Source organism: Sinocyclocheilus grahami, unplaced genomic scaffold (assembly GCF_001515645.1).
Source record: "Sinocyclocheilus grahami isolate Dianchi unplaced genomic scaffold, SAMN03320097.WGS_v1.1 scaffold78.1, whole genome shotgun sequence".
In the NCBI taxonomy this organism is placed as follows: domain Eukaryota; kingdom Metazoa; phylum Chordata; class Actinopteri; order Cypriniformes; family Cyprinidae; genus Sinocyclocheilus; species Sinocyclocheilus grahami.
Window position 1 is genome coordinate 25,224 of NW_015505257.1, and position 18,081 is coordinate 43,304.

The window sequence follows — 18,081 nt, forward strand, 5'->3', positions numbered from 1 at the left end:
TATCTGTATATATATATATATATATATATATATATATATATATATATATATATATATTAATGACGGACATTAGCATATACAAATAAATGTTGCTCTCAGCTGACACAATTATTAGTAATTTCCCCCCTTGATTTTGATTGTGGAATGAACATGCTATGTTACATTCGCCGTCCCTTCAACCTGAAATTGTCATAAGTTGAGAACAAACCATCTGAACTTTGGACTGGGTTGGAGGGGGCAGCCATGGCGTGTGTAGCGCCCATGTCAGGGCTGTAGAAGGAGTCATGCTCAGCTAGGGGCTCTGCCCCATCATGAGATCTTTGAATAGCCTTGATGACCTCCTCCGGTTCTTCGTACGTAGCACTGACAATCCACTCAGCTCTGGCTTGGAAGTCCTGTGGATCTGCATAAATTGCTTCTGCACTGATGTCCTGTAATGCGTCATTAATTGCTAATTGCTGGATGGAATCACCCAACAAGTCACCCTCTTCCCGGGGGATCGCGAAATCAGACAACTGCGAAATGTCAGCGTCGGTCTTGAAAGAGTCTTGGAAAGACGCAGACTGCTGGAGAGCTTTTCTCAGGTTTTGCCAGTGCATTTTAGGGTCTGTAGGGGAAGCGGCTTTCAGCTGAGGTTTTGACACAGTGGCATAGACGGGTTCCTGATTCTCAACGTCTGTGTCGATGCTCGTCACTTGACTTTCACTTTGAGGCTCAACTGCATTCAAAGAAAAGCTCCTCCAAAAGGGATTGAGCATTTTTGATGAATGATTAGGCACGTTCTGCATTTTTCCCTCAGGTAAAAAGTCAGATGCTAGACTACCTATGGTGTAATCATACGTTTCATCCATGCCCGTGGTTTCTTGAACTATACTTTGTTCTACATAGTCAGGGCTGATTGGCTTCGCTGTGGAGGGTCTGGGTATATTCTGGATGGCTGCACTGACAACATTGAACAGTATTTCACCCCGATGGGTTGCAAACTCGAAATTCCCCTCGCCGGACTCACATCTGCGACCAGCCTCAAAGGAAAAAGACAGCTGATGGAGAGAAAAGAGAAGGGAAAGTTATGAAATCTATTTTCAGAGCAGAGATGTTTGTCCACAATCACTCGAGCGATAATAACGACAGGCTGTTTATTTCCCAGGAGAAAAGGCATGCAAATGAAATTCAATGCGTTTAAAAGAAGAAACCTCACACCTGCTACACTAACACTAACAAGTGGAGAAGAATTACATGAATATTTAACCTACAAAGGATCAATGTCAAGATGAAGAAAAGGAAAAATCATAACAGAATCTTTATTTAAGGTGGTTTCAGATGGTTATGATATATAACTATTATTTGAATTAATTTATAATGTCATGTGGTGTAACCATTAAGGAAAAAGTCATTTCCAATACAACCTAAACTAACTGTCATAAAAAAGTGCAAATTATCTTGATATTTTAAGGCTTATTGACCTTAACACAATCATGAGGGTCTGCATGTATATTAGTAGTAGTAGTAGTATTTTAAAGAAGGCTTTTTATAAAAGAAGTGCTCACCAAAGCTTATTTTTATGTAATATTTATGATAAAATTGTGAAATTGTATTACGACTTAAAAAATGTTTTAAGTAATGTATTCCTGTGATGGCATTCTGAATTATCAGCAGCCATTGCTCAGTCTTCACACGATCAGGTATCGCATGATCTTTCAGAAGTCATTCTAATATGATATGAATAGGCTGATGAATAGAATTTCAAAAGAACATACATTATTTGAAATAGAAATCTTTGGTAACATTGTTTGCATGTCTTTAAATTTGGATCAATTTAATGCACCCTTGGATATTTATTAATGTATTTTTGAAAAATGCCCCAGCTTACCATGTCTTGTCCAAACTTCCTTACGTAACAGTACGGCCATTTGAATAGCACTTTCTTAGTTTTAACGTCCTTCAGGAATAAGCAGTCCGGCAGGGGAGTGAGAATATATTCTCCATACAGATTGCACCGAACAGCAGCCTCTGTGCCCACTGCCATGACCAGAAAATCTTGAACTGCAAGACAAAAAAAAGTGAATATCTTGTGCTATGTGAACAATTCGTACAAGTTTGGAACATCATCAAGGGTGAGTAAATTACATTAGGATGAGCTATTTCTTTAAATATTTGCATCCACTCCCACAATTTCAAATTATGAACTTTCAGTAAGAGTGCAAGGACAATATAGCTGAATCAATTTTTTATTTTTTTTTCACTGAAACTTAGACTTGCACCTGAAGTCAGCATGGAACACAACCTATTGCTTTTCCTCCGGAGATAGCTTTGAAATTCAAAATTCCACAGGAACAGGAAGAAGCCAGACCAGGCAGCCCTGTCTAAGTTCAGCCTTTGTTCCTTCGGTTGATGTTCACGGTTGTCATTTTCTGAGCCTCTTCCTCCTCGCTCTACATCTTCCAGGATGAAACAAGCTCTCAGACTGTTGGCTTGTTGCCCAGTGAGGCCTCACCCACGACCGTGAATGTCAAATTTAGTTGTTTTTCCTGTTCGCTCTCGTTTGCAGCACTGCTCAGGGAGAACATTACACGCAGACGTGCACAGTTCTCATGCTATCTAGAGATACAGATGGCGCACGTGTGAAGCACAACTCTGTTAACCTGGATGACTCACCGGACACATGCTGTAGTTAGTGTCAGACTTAAAGCTTCTGATTTAGCTGGGTGATGAACAAGAATCATTTGATTTTGCACCTTTGTATGTCTCCTTCATTTGATATTTTAGTAACACCTCTCTGTTAAGATAAATTATCATTCACTAATAGCTGTGCTTAAGTATTCTTATCTGTGCAAGCAATGTTTTTCCACTGAGTAAATAATCATTCAGGTTTGAATGCACATGAGTTTGTTTTTACTCTTGTTATAATGTTATTAAATCATATGTATTAGTTGAGTTAGTATGAGTTTTTTTATATGAAACATAGAAAAAATGAAGTAGGAACTTACTACTGAATCACAACAAAAAATAAGCACATATGCATGCAAAAAAGATAGTATTTATGACTTAAATGCATATGTACAGTACGTCGCCACAAATTTGGAATTATGAATCAAAAGTCAGATGCAGTGAGAACGCATCACAGACCCAATAGATGCATCATCTGTAGTTTACGCTAATTTTGGTGAAATGTATGAGATTATTTATTTTTTCATTTAAAATAAAAGGAGCTAAGTTGCATGTACAAAATGCGATGGCATTTGACAATTATCGTAGATTATATAACAATTTCGTTTTCAGCACCTTCAACATGATCTCATGAGAAAATTATATGCTATTTTACAAGGCGGCGATTTCGTGTTATTCCATGTGAATCATACAGAAACGTATGGTTTTTAGGAAAGAAAAAAAACATAAGCATGAAGGTCTACCCCTAAACCTAACATAAGCAGATTGTACAAAAACATATAACAATGTACGATTTAGTCAATTCAAATTAGCCACCAATTTGCCTAAATGTAAAATAGTTACAAATTGTAATGAGAGACACCTTCATAACTTGAATAAAAACATAAAAAAGCAAAAACACAACTAATGCACATTTTTTTTATTCATCAATTTGTAGGCATTAACAACCTTGCTGTATTTATTGTGGAAACGGTACATTGCATACTTGCTCGAACAAAGTTATCTAAACATACCTGATGTATTAATTACGTCTTCCCAACTAGTAAATATGAACTTTCCAGGAGGACCTGAATGCACCAATATCACACCAAAACTAAATCCATCCACTGACTCTGTTTGAAAACCTAGTGAGCTACCTACATAGACAGCACAGCTACATTCTTGACACACATTAAAGGTTCAAGAAGATAAGATACCTCATTTTGGCCAAATTTAAGGTGACCATATACGTCCTCTTTTTCCCAGGATTTCTAAATTGTCTGAAATGTCCAGCTTTTGGCTTCTTTTCCTATAATTTAAGAAGTAGATTGACCAATAGCGTGCAGGCTTTGGTGCAAAGCAGGACTTGACAATTACTTTTATGTGCTCATTTACGGTAAATTGACTAAATTGCCCATCTTTATTTCAAGGGCGTCTGATGAGATCTGGAGAGTGTTAATCAGCCTCTGATTGTTGGGTCACTGATTAAAAAGAGTCTTAACGACCCCAGTTCATCAGCGTATTGCGCAGATCACAAGAGACGATACATTAATTAGCCATGAATTTTGTGCGGTAGCGTAATTGTGCATATGTATTTATTTCTTTTTACATTTCCTTAGTCTCATCTGTTTACTGATTTCAAACAATGCATGATCAAAAACATTTCTGCCACTAATTGGTTGTCGGTTCGTGTTCTTGGCTTTAAACTCACAGCCATATAAAGGCACGGTCAAACCACAGCAGCACCGGCGGTATTATTAGAGATCACCACAAGGCCAGTGTGAAGTTCGCCTCAATGTGAAACTGCAGCATCTGCATAAATAAGATTCAGGTACTGCACAGCGGAATCAGTAAATGAGTCGGAGGCTTCTCGGAAAGAAAAGGCACGATAAATGCAATCCCAACTGTGAGCTGCTGAGCTGAGAGTCTTGATTCTCCAACTATAGATCAGAGAAAAAATACCACTTCCTTCCCATCTGGCCCATGGGTGTTCACACTGAGTATCTATCGGCTAAAAATAATTACAGGAACTGCAATGCTTGGGTTGCTGACCCAAAATCTATCTTAAAAAATCTTCCTGGTGTCAGTTTTGCTAAGTTCAGAATAGTGTACTACCATAGTATTACTATTGCAGTGCAGTGTGCAGTATGAAAGTGTGAACAATATGCAGATTTTCTGTATGCATGGAGTTCTCAGATAAACTACTACATTTGTCTAAATGTGTGGACAGAGAGCGCATGACATGAAACACTGTATCCCAAAATGCAGTGCATCTGACTTGCATTTTCAGGGTGACATGAAGTGGAAGCTATATCAAATTTGTACCTTTTATCTCAGTCATTGTTTGAAATATAAATAATATTATATAATATTTTTTGAATTCATACTATTTATATATAATTGTATTAATAGTATCTCTTATATAATATAACTAATAAATATTCTATCATTTATGTTATCACTCATATTTATTTTATATAAAGATATCTCTTATGTTAGACTGCATTTGTTTGATTAAAATACAGTAATAGTGTGAAATATTATTATAATTGAAACTAACTGTTTTCCATTTGAATATGTTTAAAAATGTAATTTATTCCTGTGATGCAAAAGCTGAATTTTCAGCATCATTACTCCATATACATTTCTTACATAAATATTTCTTGAGCAGCGGATCAGCATATTAGAATGATTTCTGAAGGATCATGTGACACTGAAGACTGGCGTAATGATGCTGAAAATTCAAACTTGCTAGCAAAGGAATAAATTATCATTTAAAATATTCATATAAAATATTCAAATGGAAAACTGTAATTTTACATTGTAATCATATTTCACAATATTACAGTTTTTACTGTATTTTTGATCAAATAAATGCAGCTTTACTGAGCATAAGAGACTTCTTTCAAAAATGCTAAAAAAAACTTCATAATCTGATTCCTGAGGCCTTCAAAACCAGTTGCATAAACACTTGGAAACGTTCAAAGACCAGTCAGATAAATCATTGCTGCTGTTTAATGTAAACACGAAGACAGATGGAGAAAACGCCTTATTTGCTTGTTTGCCTCTCTGATTACGAGAATTTCACTCCGTTTAGTTTCCACTCCCAGTTTTCGACTTTGATGTCGAGCTTCTATACAAACCATCATAGAGCACCCACAACCTAGCGACTTGAAACATTCTCGCTCATCCAATCAAATCTATCAGGGGGTGGTTGCAATCCAATTATCTCTAAACTGCTGCAAGCCTGACCTCTAGCATCTTTAAACTTACCATCACACCATCACTTTGAAATGAAGAGACTGGCAGCTAGACTGTAAAGCATTTCAGGTCAGCTTGACAACTAGATTGAGATCTTTTCCATACAAAGATCTCTTAATGTGTACGTTTTATATGAATAATAGCCATTTTGTCAAATGCACATTGGAGAAAATGAAATATAAGAGACAGTTCAGAGAAGGGTGATGAACAAAATCACTTCATGTTCTGCCAAGAATTAAAAGCTATTTGCTCAGTCCTCAACCAAGGACACAAGAAATAGAGATTATGCTCAGAAGTGCATACTACTCTTATTATTTCGGTTATGTATGTAAAGTATGCAAATGTTCTGTATGAAGAGAATATGATTAATGTGTAGTATGCAGCTGTGTGTAGATACTGTATTCCACAATTGAATGCATCTGACATTACCTTGCATTTCCAGTGTAATAACAGTATTTGAAGCTATTTTTTTAGGGATAGTTTTTAGGTGAATTTTCCCTTCAACATATCTTTCTCGACTCAATATTTGATTGTTTTTTTGTTTTTTACACAAATTGGATTAAAAATAATTTCTCTATACTTTTTATAACTTGTTCCACAGTTTTGTGAGATTTACACATCAAGGACAAGTTCAAAATTCATGCACCAATCATAATATATACAGTACCATTCAAAGGTTTGGGGTCAGTAAGATTTTATTTTTTAGAACTTAGTACTTTTACTCAGCAAGGATGTGTTAAATTGATCAAAAGTGACAGAAAAGGCATTTTATAATGTTACAAAAGATTTATTATATTTATTTGTATATGTTTGTTTTTACACTTTTTATTTATCAAAGAACTCTAAAAGTGTATAGCATAGTGCACACAAAAAAATATTAAGCAGCAAAAACATTTTTTTTTAGAATTTCTTGAGCAGCAAATCAGCGTATTAGAATAATTTCTGAAGGATCGTGTGACACTTAAGACTAGATTAATGATGCTGAAAATTCAGCTTTGCATCACATAAATAAATTAGAATTTACAATATATTCACACAGAAAACACCTATTCTAAATTATAATAGTATTTAACAATATTTGCTTTTTTATATATATATAAATGCAACCTTGGTGAATGTAAGATACTTTTTTCTTTCTGAAAACATTAAGAAATCTTACTGACCCTAACATTTTTACTTTGTATTTATATTTATTTTTATAATATATATATTTTATATATACTGTCTGTGTGTGTGTGTGTGTGTGTGTGTGTGTGTGTGTGTGTGCGTGTGTGTGTGTATATATATATATATATATATATATATTTTTTTTTTTGGTTCTTGTTTGTCAATGGAGAAGTCAATATCTAAAAAACTGTTGTCAGGTCATGTCATTCAGGAAAATGAGGATGTGTCATTCGTCACCCCTCCTCCCCTCCTCAGACGAAAATAGAAACGTCTTGAAGTTCATGAAGAACTGATTTACAGTCAGACAAGTTTCATCCTCCTCCCTTCCCCACTCTTTCACTCACTCTCCTCTCCTTTGTGTCATAATGTCTGTCTGCATGTGCTGCTCTAAAAACTTGCACAACGGAACCTACACAAAGCCCTTATGACAGTCTTTGACCGAGAGCTTTCACCCAAAGTGATAAAACGGAAGTTAGAGCTATTTTTGGCCAGCTGCTCTTTTGGGCCAAAATGAAGTCAGATGTCAGACAGTCACATCCAATTGTGAAATTTTGAACAACATCATTTAAAGCTGAAATCTTTTTTGAATGCAAATGTGAGTGGTGCTTGCCTGTGCAAAGGTCACAGCCACTTTGTGGGTGGTATCTAGGTCATTGTTCTAGGTGTTTTGATAGCTGGTTGTTTGCTGATTCGTGTGAAAATACTATTAATGATGTTCTGATTCCCAAATATTCCCCAGGACCCTCTTTCAAGGCAACTCTGTAAGATTTATTTTCCCAACTCCAGTGGCTTTTCATTCTTGTTCGGAATAAGTTGCGCACTAAAACCATAGAAGTAGTGGTAGTGATGCTTGCCTTAGCGAGTGCCACATGTTGTCAGTGATGCACAAGGAGCACCAATATAAATCTTAAGCTAGATGAAAAGGAAGAAGCCGGAAGTCAATAAGAAGTGGCCTCAGGTGAATCTGAGGACAGCTTGCATCCCTCTGCTTCATTTCATTTGTCGTCTCCCCTGAATGAGTTCTCTCTATACATACACCTGAAAACAGTGTCCCCTCTTTCCTGTCCTTTAATGGAATCAAGGTTGGCCACCTGTGGCCCAAATGGGCAATTTGACTCAAGCCTGAGGTTTCGCTTGAAAAAGAGACTGTTCGTCCTTGCAATAGGACAAACTAAAATAGCATCTCTACTCTCCTCTCTGTCCCTCCAATATCACTAATATTACCTGTTAGGGTGAGATGCATTAAAGTGTTACCCGATATATAAAATATTAGATAAAAAATGTAATTGTGGTGCATTACATTAATAACATAATAATTAATTATATATGTATGTATGTGTGTATATATATATATATATATATGTGTGTGTGTGTGTGTGTGTGTGTGTGTGTGTATTAAATATTAAATGTAACACTTTCCCATATGACACATATTATAGACTACACTTTTTTAATTATCTCTAAATACACAAATTATAAAACGTATTATATTTAATTATCTTTAAATACATCAAATCTGAAAAATAATAATAATAATAATAATACGTTGTGACTATGTATTACAGTTTTAATTCAATTGAAATAAATAAATAGTATACAAGGGATATAAAGAATAGATACATTCTGAAAGCAGCTCCAAGTAAAAAATGTAATAAATAAATAAAATATAGACTACCATTTATGTATTATTATCTACCATTTATTATTTTTTTCTGCATGAAAGTGTTAAACTGATCAAATGACGAAAGAGCAAGTTTACCCTTGCGTTTGCAGTATTTCTTAACAATGCTTGCGCAACCCAATTCACAATGGTAAATATAGATTCATTTTAATGAACATAATTTTATAGTCATTTATAACTTATATTTAGGTTGTTAGCGTGACTTTAACTGCCTTACCGTTCTCTGCTGTGTCATAAAGTGAGTTTTCCTGCATTTCTCTGGTGTGGGAACTGCTCACAGGGTCAGAATAGAGGCAGCTCTCTCTCTGTAATCGTTGTTCAGCCCCAGTGTCCTGAAAGGCATTAAGCGATTTTAAAGTGTGACATCTGTACCTGAACGTGTCCATTATGTATTACAAGCAATTAGCAAAACGCTCATCATCATTATGCGCTGTGATTTGGTGCAATTCAACCTACAGGGAACGCCTGCTCGCACAGACTCTTGATCCAGCCCTTCAGCTCTGAATGTTGGGCAGCGAACACGTAAAGTTTGTCTGAGGTCTCGAGATAAAAGGCAGCACAGTCTTTGGGGCAGTCAGCCATCTCTCTTTCTGATATGCGGATGCATTCTCGCAGCCGGATCACCTGTTTGTAGTCAGGTTTGCGTTTGCTGGAGCCCTGTTTGATGGAGGAGTGTTTGTTCTCGTACAGCTCCAGCCGTGACACGCTGCGTCTGCCCTCCGCCACCACCACGCACCACACCTTCCTCCATCTCTGAAGAGCACACACGCACATTCATAGTCTGAAATATGCTTGCTTTGTGCTATTTGAATACATATACTTTGAAGTCACATGTCATTGCATTACATAGCAAATATCAAACCAAGCAGTGTTTATTTAGAAAAAAAAAGAAAAATGTAAAGCACAAGACACTTTCAAGCAAAATATATTTAAAAAAACGATCAAACAATAGAGGTACTGATCAAAATGAAGAGAAAAGGTATTTGGACGTGCTTCTGGTTGCCAAAAGTTAGTGATAGTCATAAAGTGCTGGGTAGACTTTGGCTACCAATTGTGATCCGTTACTAAAAATTATAATTAGTAATGTAATCTTGATTACTCATTTTAAGTAATCTATTCTAACTACTTTTGGATTAATTTTAGTCAATAATAATAATATTAATAATAATGTCGATATAATATATAGCTAGCTTTACTCAAATCACTTTAATGTAGACAATGTAAATCGCACTCATATTTTGAATATTGGGCTCAGCAAGACTTTTTAAAAATCTTTTTATCATCTTTTAACATTCTATTGGCCTAATGATATAATATAACCTATAATAATAACCAATAATATTCTCTTATTAAATTCGGATAAGACAGAGATATTACTTATTGGACCAAAAGACAGTACACAGAATCTCTTGGATTACAGTTTGCAACTAGACGGATGTACGGTTACTTCCTCTACAGTGAAAAATCTGGGTGTTATATTAGATAGCAGCTTGTCTTTTGAAAATCATATTTCCCATGTTACAAAAACAGCACTCTTCCATCTTGTAGCTTTAAGGATTCATCTATATTTAATTTAGAATTTAGTGTTTGATAACTTTATTCAATTTCTGTATTTTACTTGTTGAAGGGCACAGGTAGCTAAATATGACATTTATAGGGTTTATGTGAGAAATTGCTTTGTTCACTTAAATTAGTTGTTATTTTTAAAGTCTAATAAATGTTAAAATTGATAGCTCTCAATTTTAATGTAATGTTGAATGGCTATATTTCATGGTTAAATATTAGAAGAGAATACAGACATCAGTAGTAGTATTGGAATCAGTGATACTCCCTTAAAACAGAGATGCCGTTAAACAAATATTAAAAATATACTGTCTTTATGTTGTTTCTAAATGAATTTGAAAATTGAATGTGAAATTATTACAATATAAAAGATAATATATGTAATAATAAAATACAATTTCTTATTGTTATCAATGTTGAAAAGGGTTGTGGTGCTTCATATTTTTGTGTAAATCATAATACATATTTTTCAGCATTCTATGATGAATATACTGTATATATAGTATTTATATACATACATACGCATGTACAGTATGTGTATGTATACAATCTAGGTCATTGTTCTAGGTGTTTTGATAGCTGGTTGTTTGCTGATTCGTGTGAAAATACTATTAATGATGTTCTGATTCCCAAATATTCCCCAGGACCCTCTTTCAAGGCAACTCTGTAAGATTTATTTTCCCAACTCCAGTGGCTTTTCATTCTTGTTCGGAATAAGTTGCGCACTAAAACCATAGAAGTAGTGGTAGTGATGCTTGCCTTAGCGAGTGCCACATGTTGTCAGTGATGCACAAGGAGCACCAATATAAATCTTAAGCTAGATGAAAAGGAAGAAGCCGGAAGTCAATAAGAAGTGGCCTCAGGTGAATCTGAGGACAGCTTGCATCCCTCTGCTTCATTTCATTTGTCGTCTCCCCTGAATGAGTTCTCTCTATACATACACCTGAAAACAGTGTCCCCTCTTTCCTGTCCTTTAATGGAATCAAGGTTGGCCACCTGTGGCCCAAATGGGCAATTTGACTCAAGCCTGAGGTTTCGCTTGAAAAAGAGACTGTTCGTCCTTGCAATAGGACAAACTAAAATAGCATCTCTACTCTCCTCTCTGTCCCTCCAATATCACTAATATTACCTGTTAGGGTGAGATGCATTAAAGTGTTACCCGATATATAAAATATTAGATAAAAAATGTAATTGTGGTGCATTACATTAATAACATAATAATTAATTATATATGTATGTATGTGTGTATATATATATATATATATATGTGTGTGTGTGTGTGTGTGTGTGTGTGTGTGTATTATATATAATATGTAACACTTTCCCATATGACACATATTATAGACTACACTTTTTTAATTATCTCTAAATACACAAATTATAAAACGTATTATATTTAATTATCTTTAAATACATCAAATCTGAAAAATAATAATAATAATAATAATACGTTGTGACTATGTATTACAGTTTTAATTCAATTGAAATAAATAAATAGTATACAAGGGATATAAAGAATAGATACATTCTGAAAGCAGCTCCAAGTAAAAAATGTAATAAATAAATAAAATATAGACTACCATTTATGTATTATTATCTACCATTTATTATTTTTTTCTGCATGAAAGTGTTAAACTGATCAAATGACGAAAGAGCAAGTTTACCCTTGCGTTTGCAGTATTTCTTAACAATGCTTGTGCAACCCAATTCACAATGGTAAATATAGATTCATTTTAATGAACATAATTTTATAGTCATTTATAACTTATATTTAGGTTGTTAGCGTGACTTTAACTGCCTTACCGTTCTCTGCTGTGTCATAAAGTGAGTTTTCCTGCATTTCTCTGGTGTGGGAACTGCTCACAGGGTCAGAATAGAGGCAGCTCTCTCTCTGTAATCGTTGTTCAGCCCCAGTGTCCTGAAAGGCATTAAGCGATTTTAAAGTGTGACATCTGTACCTGAACGTGTCCATTATGTATTACAAGCAATTAGCAAAACGCTCATCATCATTATGCGCTGTGATTTGGTGCAATTCAACCTACAGGGAACGCCTGCTCGCACAGACTCTTGATCCAGCCCTTCAGCTCTGAATGTTGGGCAGCGAACACGTAAAGTTTGTCTGAGGTCTCGAGATAAAAGGCAGCACAGTCTTTGGGGCAGTCAGCCATCTCTCTTTCTGATATGCGGATGCATTCTCGCAGCCGGATCACCTGTTTGTAGTCAGGTTTGCGTTTGCTGGAGCCCTGTTTGATGGAGGAGTGTTTGTTCTCGTACAGCTCCAGCCGTGACACGCTGCGTCTGCCCTCCGCCACCACCACGCACCACACCTTCCTCCATCTCTGAAGAGCACACACGCACATTCATAGTCTGAAATATGCTTGCTTTGTGCTATTTGAATACATATACTTTGAAGTCACATGTCATTGCATTACATAGCAAATATCAAACCAAGCAGTGTTTATTTAGAAAAAAAAGAAAAATGTAAAGCACAAGACACTTTCAAGCAAAATATATTTTAAAAAACGATCAAACAATAGAGGTACTGATCAAAATGAAGAGAAAAGGTATTTGGACTTGCTTCTGGTTGCCAAAAGTTAGTGATAGTCATAAAGTGCTGGGTAGACTTTGGCTACCAATTGTGATCCGTTACTAAAAATTATAATTAGTAATGTAATCTTGATTACTCATTTTAAGTAATCTATTCTAACTACTTTTGGATTAATTTTAGTCAATAATAATAATATTAATAATAATGTCGATATAATATATAGCTAGCTTTACTCAAATCACTTTAATGTAGACAATGTAAATCGCACTCATATTTTGAATATTGGGCTCAGCAAGACTTTTTAAAAATCTTTTTATCATCTTTTAACATTCTATTGGCCTAATGATATAATATAACCTATAATAATAACCAATAATATTCTCTTATTAAATTCGGATAAGACAGAGATATTACTTATTGGACCAAAAGACAGTACACAGAATCTCTTGGATTACAGTTTGCAACTAGACGGATGTACGGTTACTTCCTCTACAGTGAAAAATCTGGGTGTTATATTAGATAGCAGCTTGTCTTTTGAAAATCATATTTCCCATGTTACAAAAACAGCACTCTTCCATCTTGTAGCTTTAAGGATTCATCTATATTTAATTTAGAATTTAGTGTTTGATAACTTTATTCAATTTCTGTATTTTACTTGTTGAAGGGCACAGGTAGCTAAATATGACATTTATAGGGTTTATGTGAGAAATTGCTTTGTTCACTTAAATTAGTTGTTATTTTTAAAGTCTAATAAATGTTAAAATTGATAGCTCTCAATTTTAATGTAATGTTGAATGGCTATATTTCATGGTTAAATATTAGAAGAGAATACAGACATCAGTAGTAGTATTGGAATCAGTGATACTCCCTTAAAACAGAGATGCCGTTAAACAAATATTAAAAATATACTGTCTTTATGTTGTTTCTAAATGAATTTGAAAATTGAATGTGAAATTATTACAATATAAAAGATAATATATGTAATAATAAAATACAATTTCTTATTGTTATCAATGTTGAAAAGGGTTGTGGTGCTTCATATTTTTGTGTAAATCATAATACATATTTTTCAGCATTCTATGATGAATATACTGTATATATAGTATTTATATACATACATACGCATGTACAGTATGTGTATGTATACATATATATATATACTGTATATATATTCTGACCTTTGCCGTTCCGCTCATATATGCTGAATCCACAGCCATGCGTGAGTGTGAAAATCCATTTATTTCTTTCGTTTATCTTGCAAAAATAATCACACTACTCATAAAGCTCTGAGAAGGACACCTAGTCTCACCTTGCCGAAGCGCTGCTGATGAAAATAAAGCATCCCTTTTCTCCTGATGTCTTCCTCCATGGTTCTTCAGCTGGCCTTTGTCTTGTTTTTCTCTCCTCCACTCTCTCTCTCTCGCTAAGTTCCCTTGATTCCCTTTTGCTTTTAAACTGTTTGAATGACTATGAGAGGCATTGCTGTCAATGGTGGACTGACCATAGGTACATTGTCAGTCTTACTTCCTGGCTAAGATGAAGTCTAAATCAGTCACTTGGAGAAGTCAGATGAGTGGGCGTGTGTCTGTATGGCTGTTGGTTTCCTACTCATATGATTCTTCCTGTTTGGCACTATTTAGGGCTGAAGACTGTATATCTTCTGTGAATACCTTAAACATCCAACTAGCACCTCATTAGAATCAAGTCACAGGGTCATGGGAAAATGTCACTTTTCCTCATATCTTACTACTTCTTAGAGCAAATGCTATGCAAAATTGTGCATTGTTACAAATGTCAGTCCAAATTATATTAACATGATCTGCAAAATGTTAGTATTTTCTACAGTATCTAAAGCTGATCAGAAGTATTTGTGTACATCAAAATGTGCATTATATGCTTTGTCACCTAAAGTTGTGTGAAAATAACACTCGGGAAACTGGACAGCGGATGTCAAATGAACATGCATGCTAAGGTTTCTTGTCATAGGCCTGTGGTCTGATGGTGGATCTATGGTGCCCCTTTGTGACCAATGGGGGCTATTACAGCACTTTCACAAACATCACCAACAGGTCCATATATGTACACATTTTTGAAGAGCAGCTGCTGCTGATAAAACATTATTATTCAGAAACCCCTTTTTCTTAGTCTTTCATTACAAGTACATAGAAATGTCAATTGTTAAGCCTCAGAACTAAATTGATATAGTGCAGTTTGAAAAGGGTCCAAAGGCCAGAGCTGAAACACTGCAAATGTCATCTTTAGTCATGTGACATCCTGCTGTCATCTGGCCAGTCAACAAAAGCTGATTGAAAATGTCCTGGTGACACATGCTAAATTCAATTTTACTTTTATATGCTCCATTTTCATTTTAGTTTTAGCAATTTTATCATGTATTTGTTGTTTTTTTGTTTGTTTTCAAATATTTTCTTTTTATTTCAGTTTTAGTTTTAATAGTTCATTATAAGTTACAGTTTCATCTATTTTCAATATTTATTATCTAGCTTTAGTTAAAAATAACAGTTTTAAACAGTATTTTGGTCATTATTTTGTTACATGCGTGAATTTATACTTGGCTAAAGACTAAATGGAACATTTGTATTTTAAAATAATTAATTTGTCATGCAGGAGCATGGTGAAAAAAACTGAAATGAAATTCTGATACTTGCTATACATTTTAACCTAAAATTTTGATGTTCCTTAAAAAAAATCCTTGAAGATGTCAAGTCAAGTCACCTTTATTTATATAGCGCTTTTAACAATACAGATTGTGTCAAAGCAACTGAACAGCATTAATTAGGAAAATAGTGTCAATAATGCAAAGTGACAATAGTAAACACTCATTTTTCAGTTAAAGACAGTTCATCATTGAATTCAGTGATGTCAACATCCAGCTCAGTTTAAATAATATCTTTGCAATCATGTCAACGATAACGCTGGAAATGAAGTGTCCCCAACTAAGCAAGCCAGAGGCGACAGCGGTAAGGAACCAAAACTCGTTTTGATGTCAGTTACTCAGTTGCAAAACTGTTCAGTTCAAAGCAATTCTAAGTCACAGTGTGATAAATCCAATACAATAACAGGGAACAAACTCTGAATGAAAAAGCATCTAATCCTGTTGCTGTCTCCACACTCTTTTTCACTTCAGTGAATACTTTGAATGAGCTGTTAGCTGGCACAGCTCAATCTGAGTGAAACTGTCAGGCGTAATAAACTGTGAATATCTTGAGGTTTGGTAGAGAGCCTGATAGCTGTCAGTTTAGCCATTTTTAACCTCTGTATTACTTAGTTGACTGTTTATCGTCCTGATCCAAAAATACAACCATCTGGTCATCATAACCTCTTGGTAAAACAATGGTGAGAACTCACAGATGAGAGGGAAAATTATGACTATTAAATCTCATAAATTCATTCGTTTGTTTGTTTGTTTGTGGTTAACAGGACCATCTGGTCATATTGGCTCATATTGAGCTTTTATTATGAAATCCGTGTCCCAACAATCCTTGGTCCCAGCATTAAAGTCACAGTGAAATCAAAATTAACTATTATTATTTGCTATGAAGTTTGCCACCGACTTAGTATTTTTAAAAAAGCCCAGCATTGGAAAATCTAGTCTTCTGGATTATTCATGCAGGTCAATGTTTGTTTAAAATCATTAAACGGTATACCATTATTAAATCTATTATTCAGTTATATGTCATATTTTTAAATCAGTTGCTCATATACATCACAATATAGAGAAGAAAAGATGATGAACAAACAGTTTAGTTTCAGGATGACTTTAAAGGGGATTCAAACAAGATGATAAAGATTCAGGTTGATTAGTGTGAAACAACACTGATTGAATTATTATACAGAAAATGTATTATTAGCGTTGTTGTTAATAATCTTACTAAATCAGTCAACTGCATAAAGCTAGTCATGTGATGCCAACATGGCGGCATCCTTGAGGGCGCAACCCGCTCCATGTAAATTAAAACTACAGAAAACAATCTGTCTGGAGACTTCATATCCTGAAAATGTATAGAATAATAATAATAATAACATTGTGTCTGTTTAAAACGTTCTAATTAACCTAATTACTGTGTGCACCTTTACAACAGGTGTCAGAACGCCCCGCGGGAGCCTCTTTAAAAGTTTAATAGCCTTATTTCTCAACTTCACAATCACAATAAACACCATCAATCATGCTTGGAGTCATAAATCCACGTGACCTTCAAATGTGGGTTGAGTTTTATTCATTAAAACTGTAAACAAACTCTAATGTGACAGTTTTACAAACAATGGTGAGAACTCACAGATGAGAGGGAAAATTATGACTATTAAATCTCATAAATTCATTCGTTTGTTTGTTTGTTTGTGGTTAACAGGACCATCTGGTCATATTGGCTCATATTGAGCTTTTATTATGAAATCCGTGTCCCAACAATCCTTGGTCCCAGCATTAAAGTCACAGTGAAATCAAAATGAACTATTATTATTTGCTATGAAGTTTGCCACCGACTTAGTATTTTAAAAAAAGCCCAGCATTGGAAAATCTAGTCTTCTGGATTATTCATGCAGGTCAATGTTTGTTTAAAATCATTAAAAGGTATACCATTATTAAATCTATTATTCAGTTATATGTCATATTTTTAAATCAGTTGCTCATATACATCACAATATAGAGAAGAAAAGATGATGAACAAACAGTTTAGTTTCAGGATGACTTTAAAGGGGATTCAAGCAAGATGATAAAGATTCAGGTTGATTAGTGTGAAACAACACTGATTGAATTATTATACAGAAAATGTATTATTAGCGTTGTTGTTAATAATCTTACTAAATCAGTCAACTGCATAAAGCTAGTCATGTGATGCCAACATGGCGGCATCCTTGAGGGCGCAACCCGCTCCATGTAAATTAAAACTACAGAAAACAATCTGTCTGGAGACTTCATAACCTGAAAATGTATAGAATAATAATAATAATAACATTGTGTCTGTTTAAAACGTTCTAATTAACCTAATTACTGTGTGCACCTTTACAACAGGTGTCAGAACGCCCGCGGGAGCCTCTTTAAAAGTGTAATAGCCTTATTTCTCAACTTCACAATCACAATAAACACCATCAATCATGCTTGGAGTCATAAATCCACGTGACCTTCAAAATCTGAATTGGCGGTTTCACTTTAAGAAGCATGTAAACAAAGGCTCTTCTCGGCGTTGGTTTCGGCGGC

General features: G+C 34.8%; 1 protein-coding gene across 1 annotated transcript; it reads right to left on the reverse strand.

The window, feature by feature from the left end:
* Positions 1-123: 123 nt before the first annotated feature.
* Positions 124-14,258, reverse strand: LOC107586207 (uncharacterized). Its single transcript, XM_016273471.1, has 5 exons — positions 14,176-14,258; positions 12,361-12,657; positions 12,122-12,236; positions 1,871-2,043; positions 124-1,040 (listed from the first exon to the last, which is right to left on the reverse strand). Exons 1-5 carry the CDS (start codon positions 14,233-14,235, stop codon positions 159-161), a joined length of 1,527 nt encoding a protein of 508 aa, XP_016128957.1. The 5' UTR covers positions 14,236-14,258; the 3' UTR covers positions 124-158.
* Positions 14,259-18,081: the final 3,823 nt, after the last annotated feature.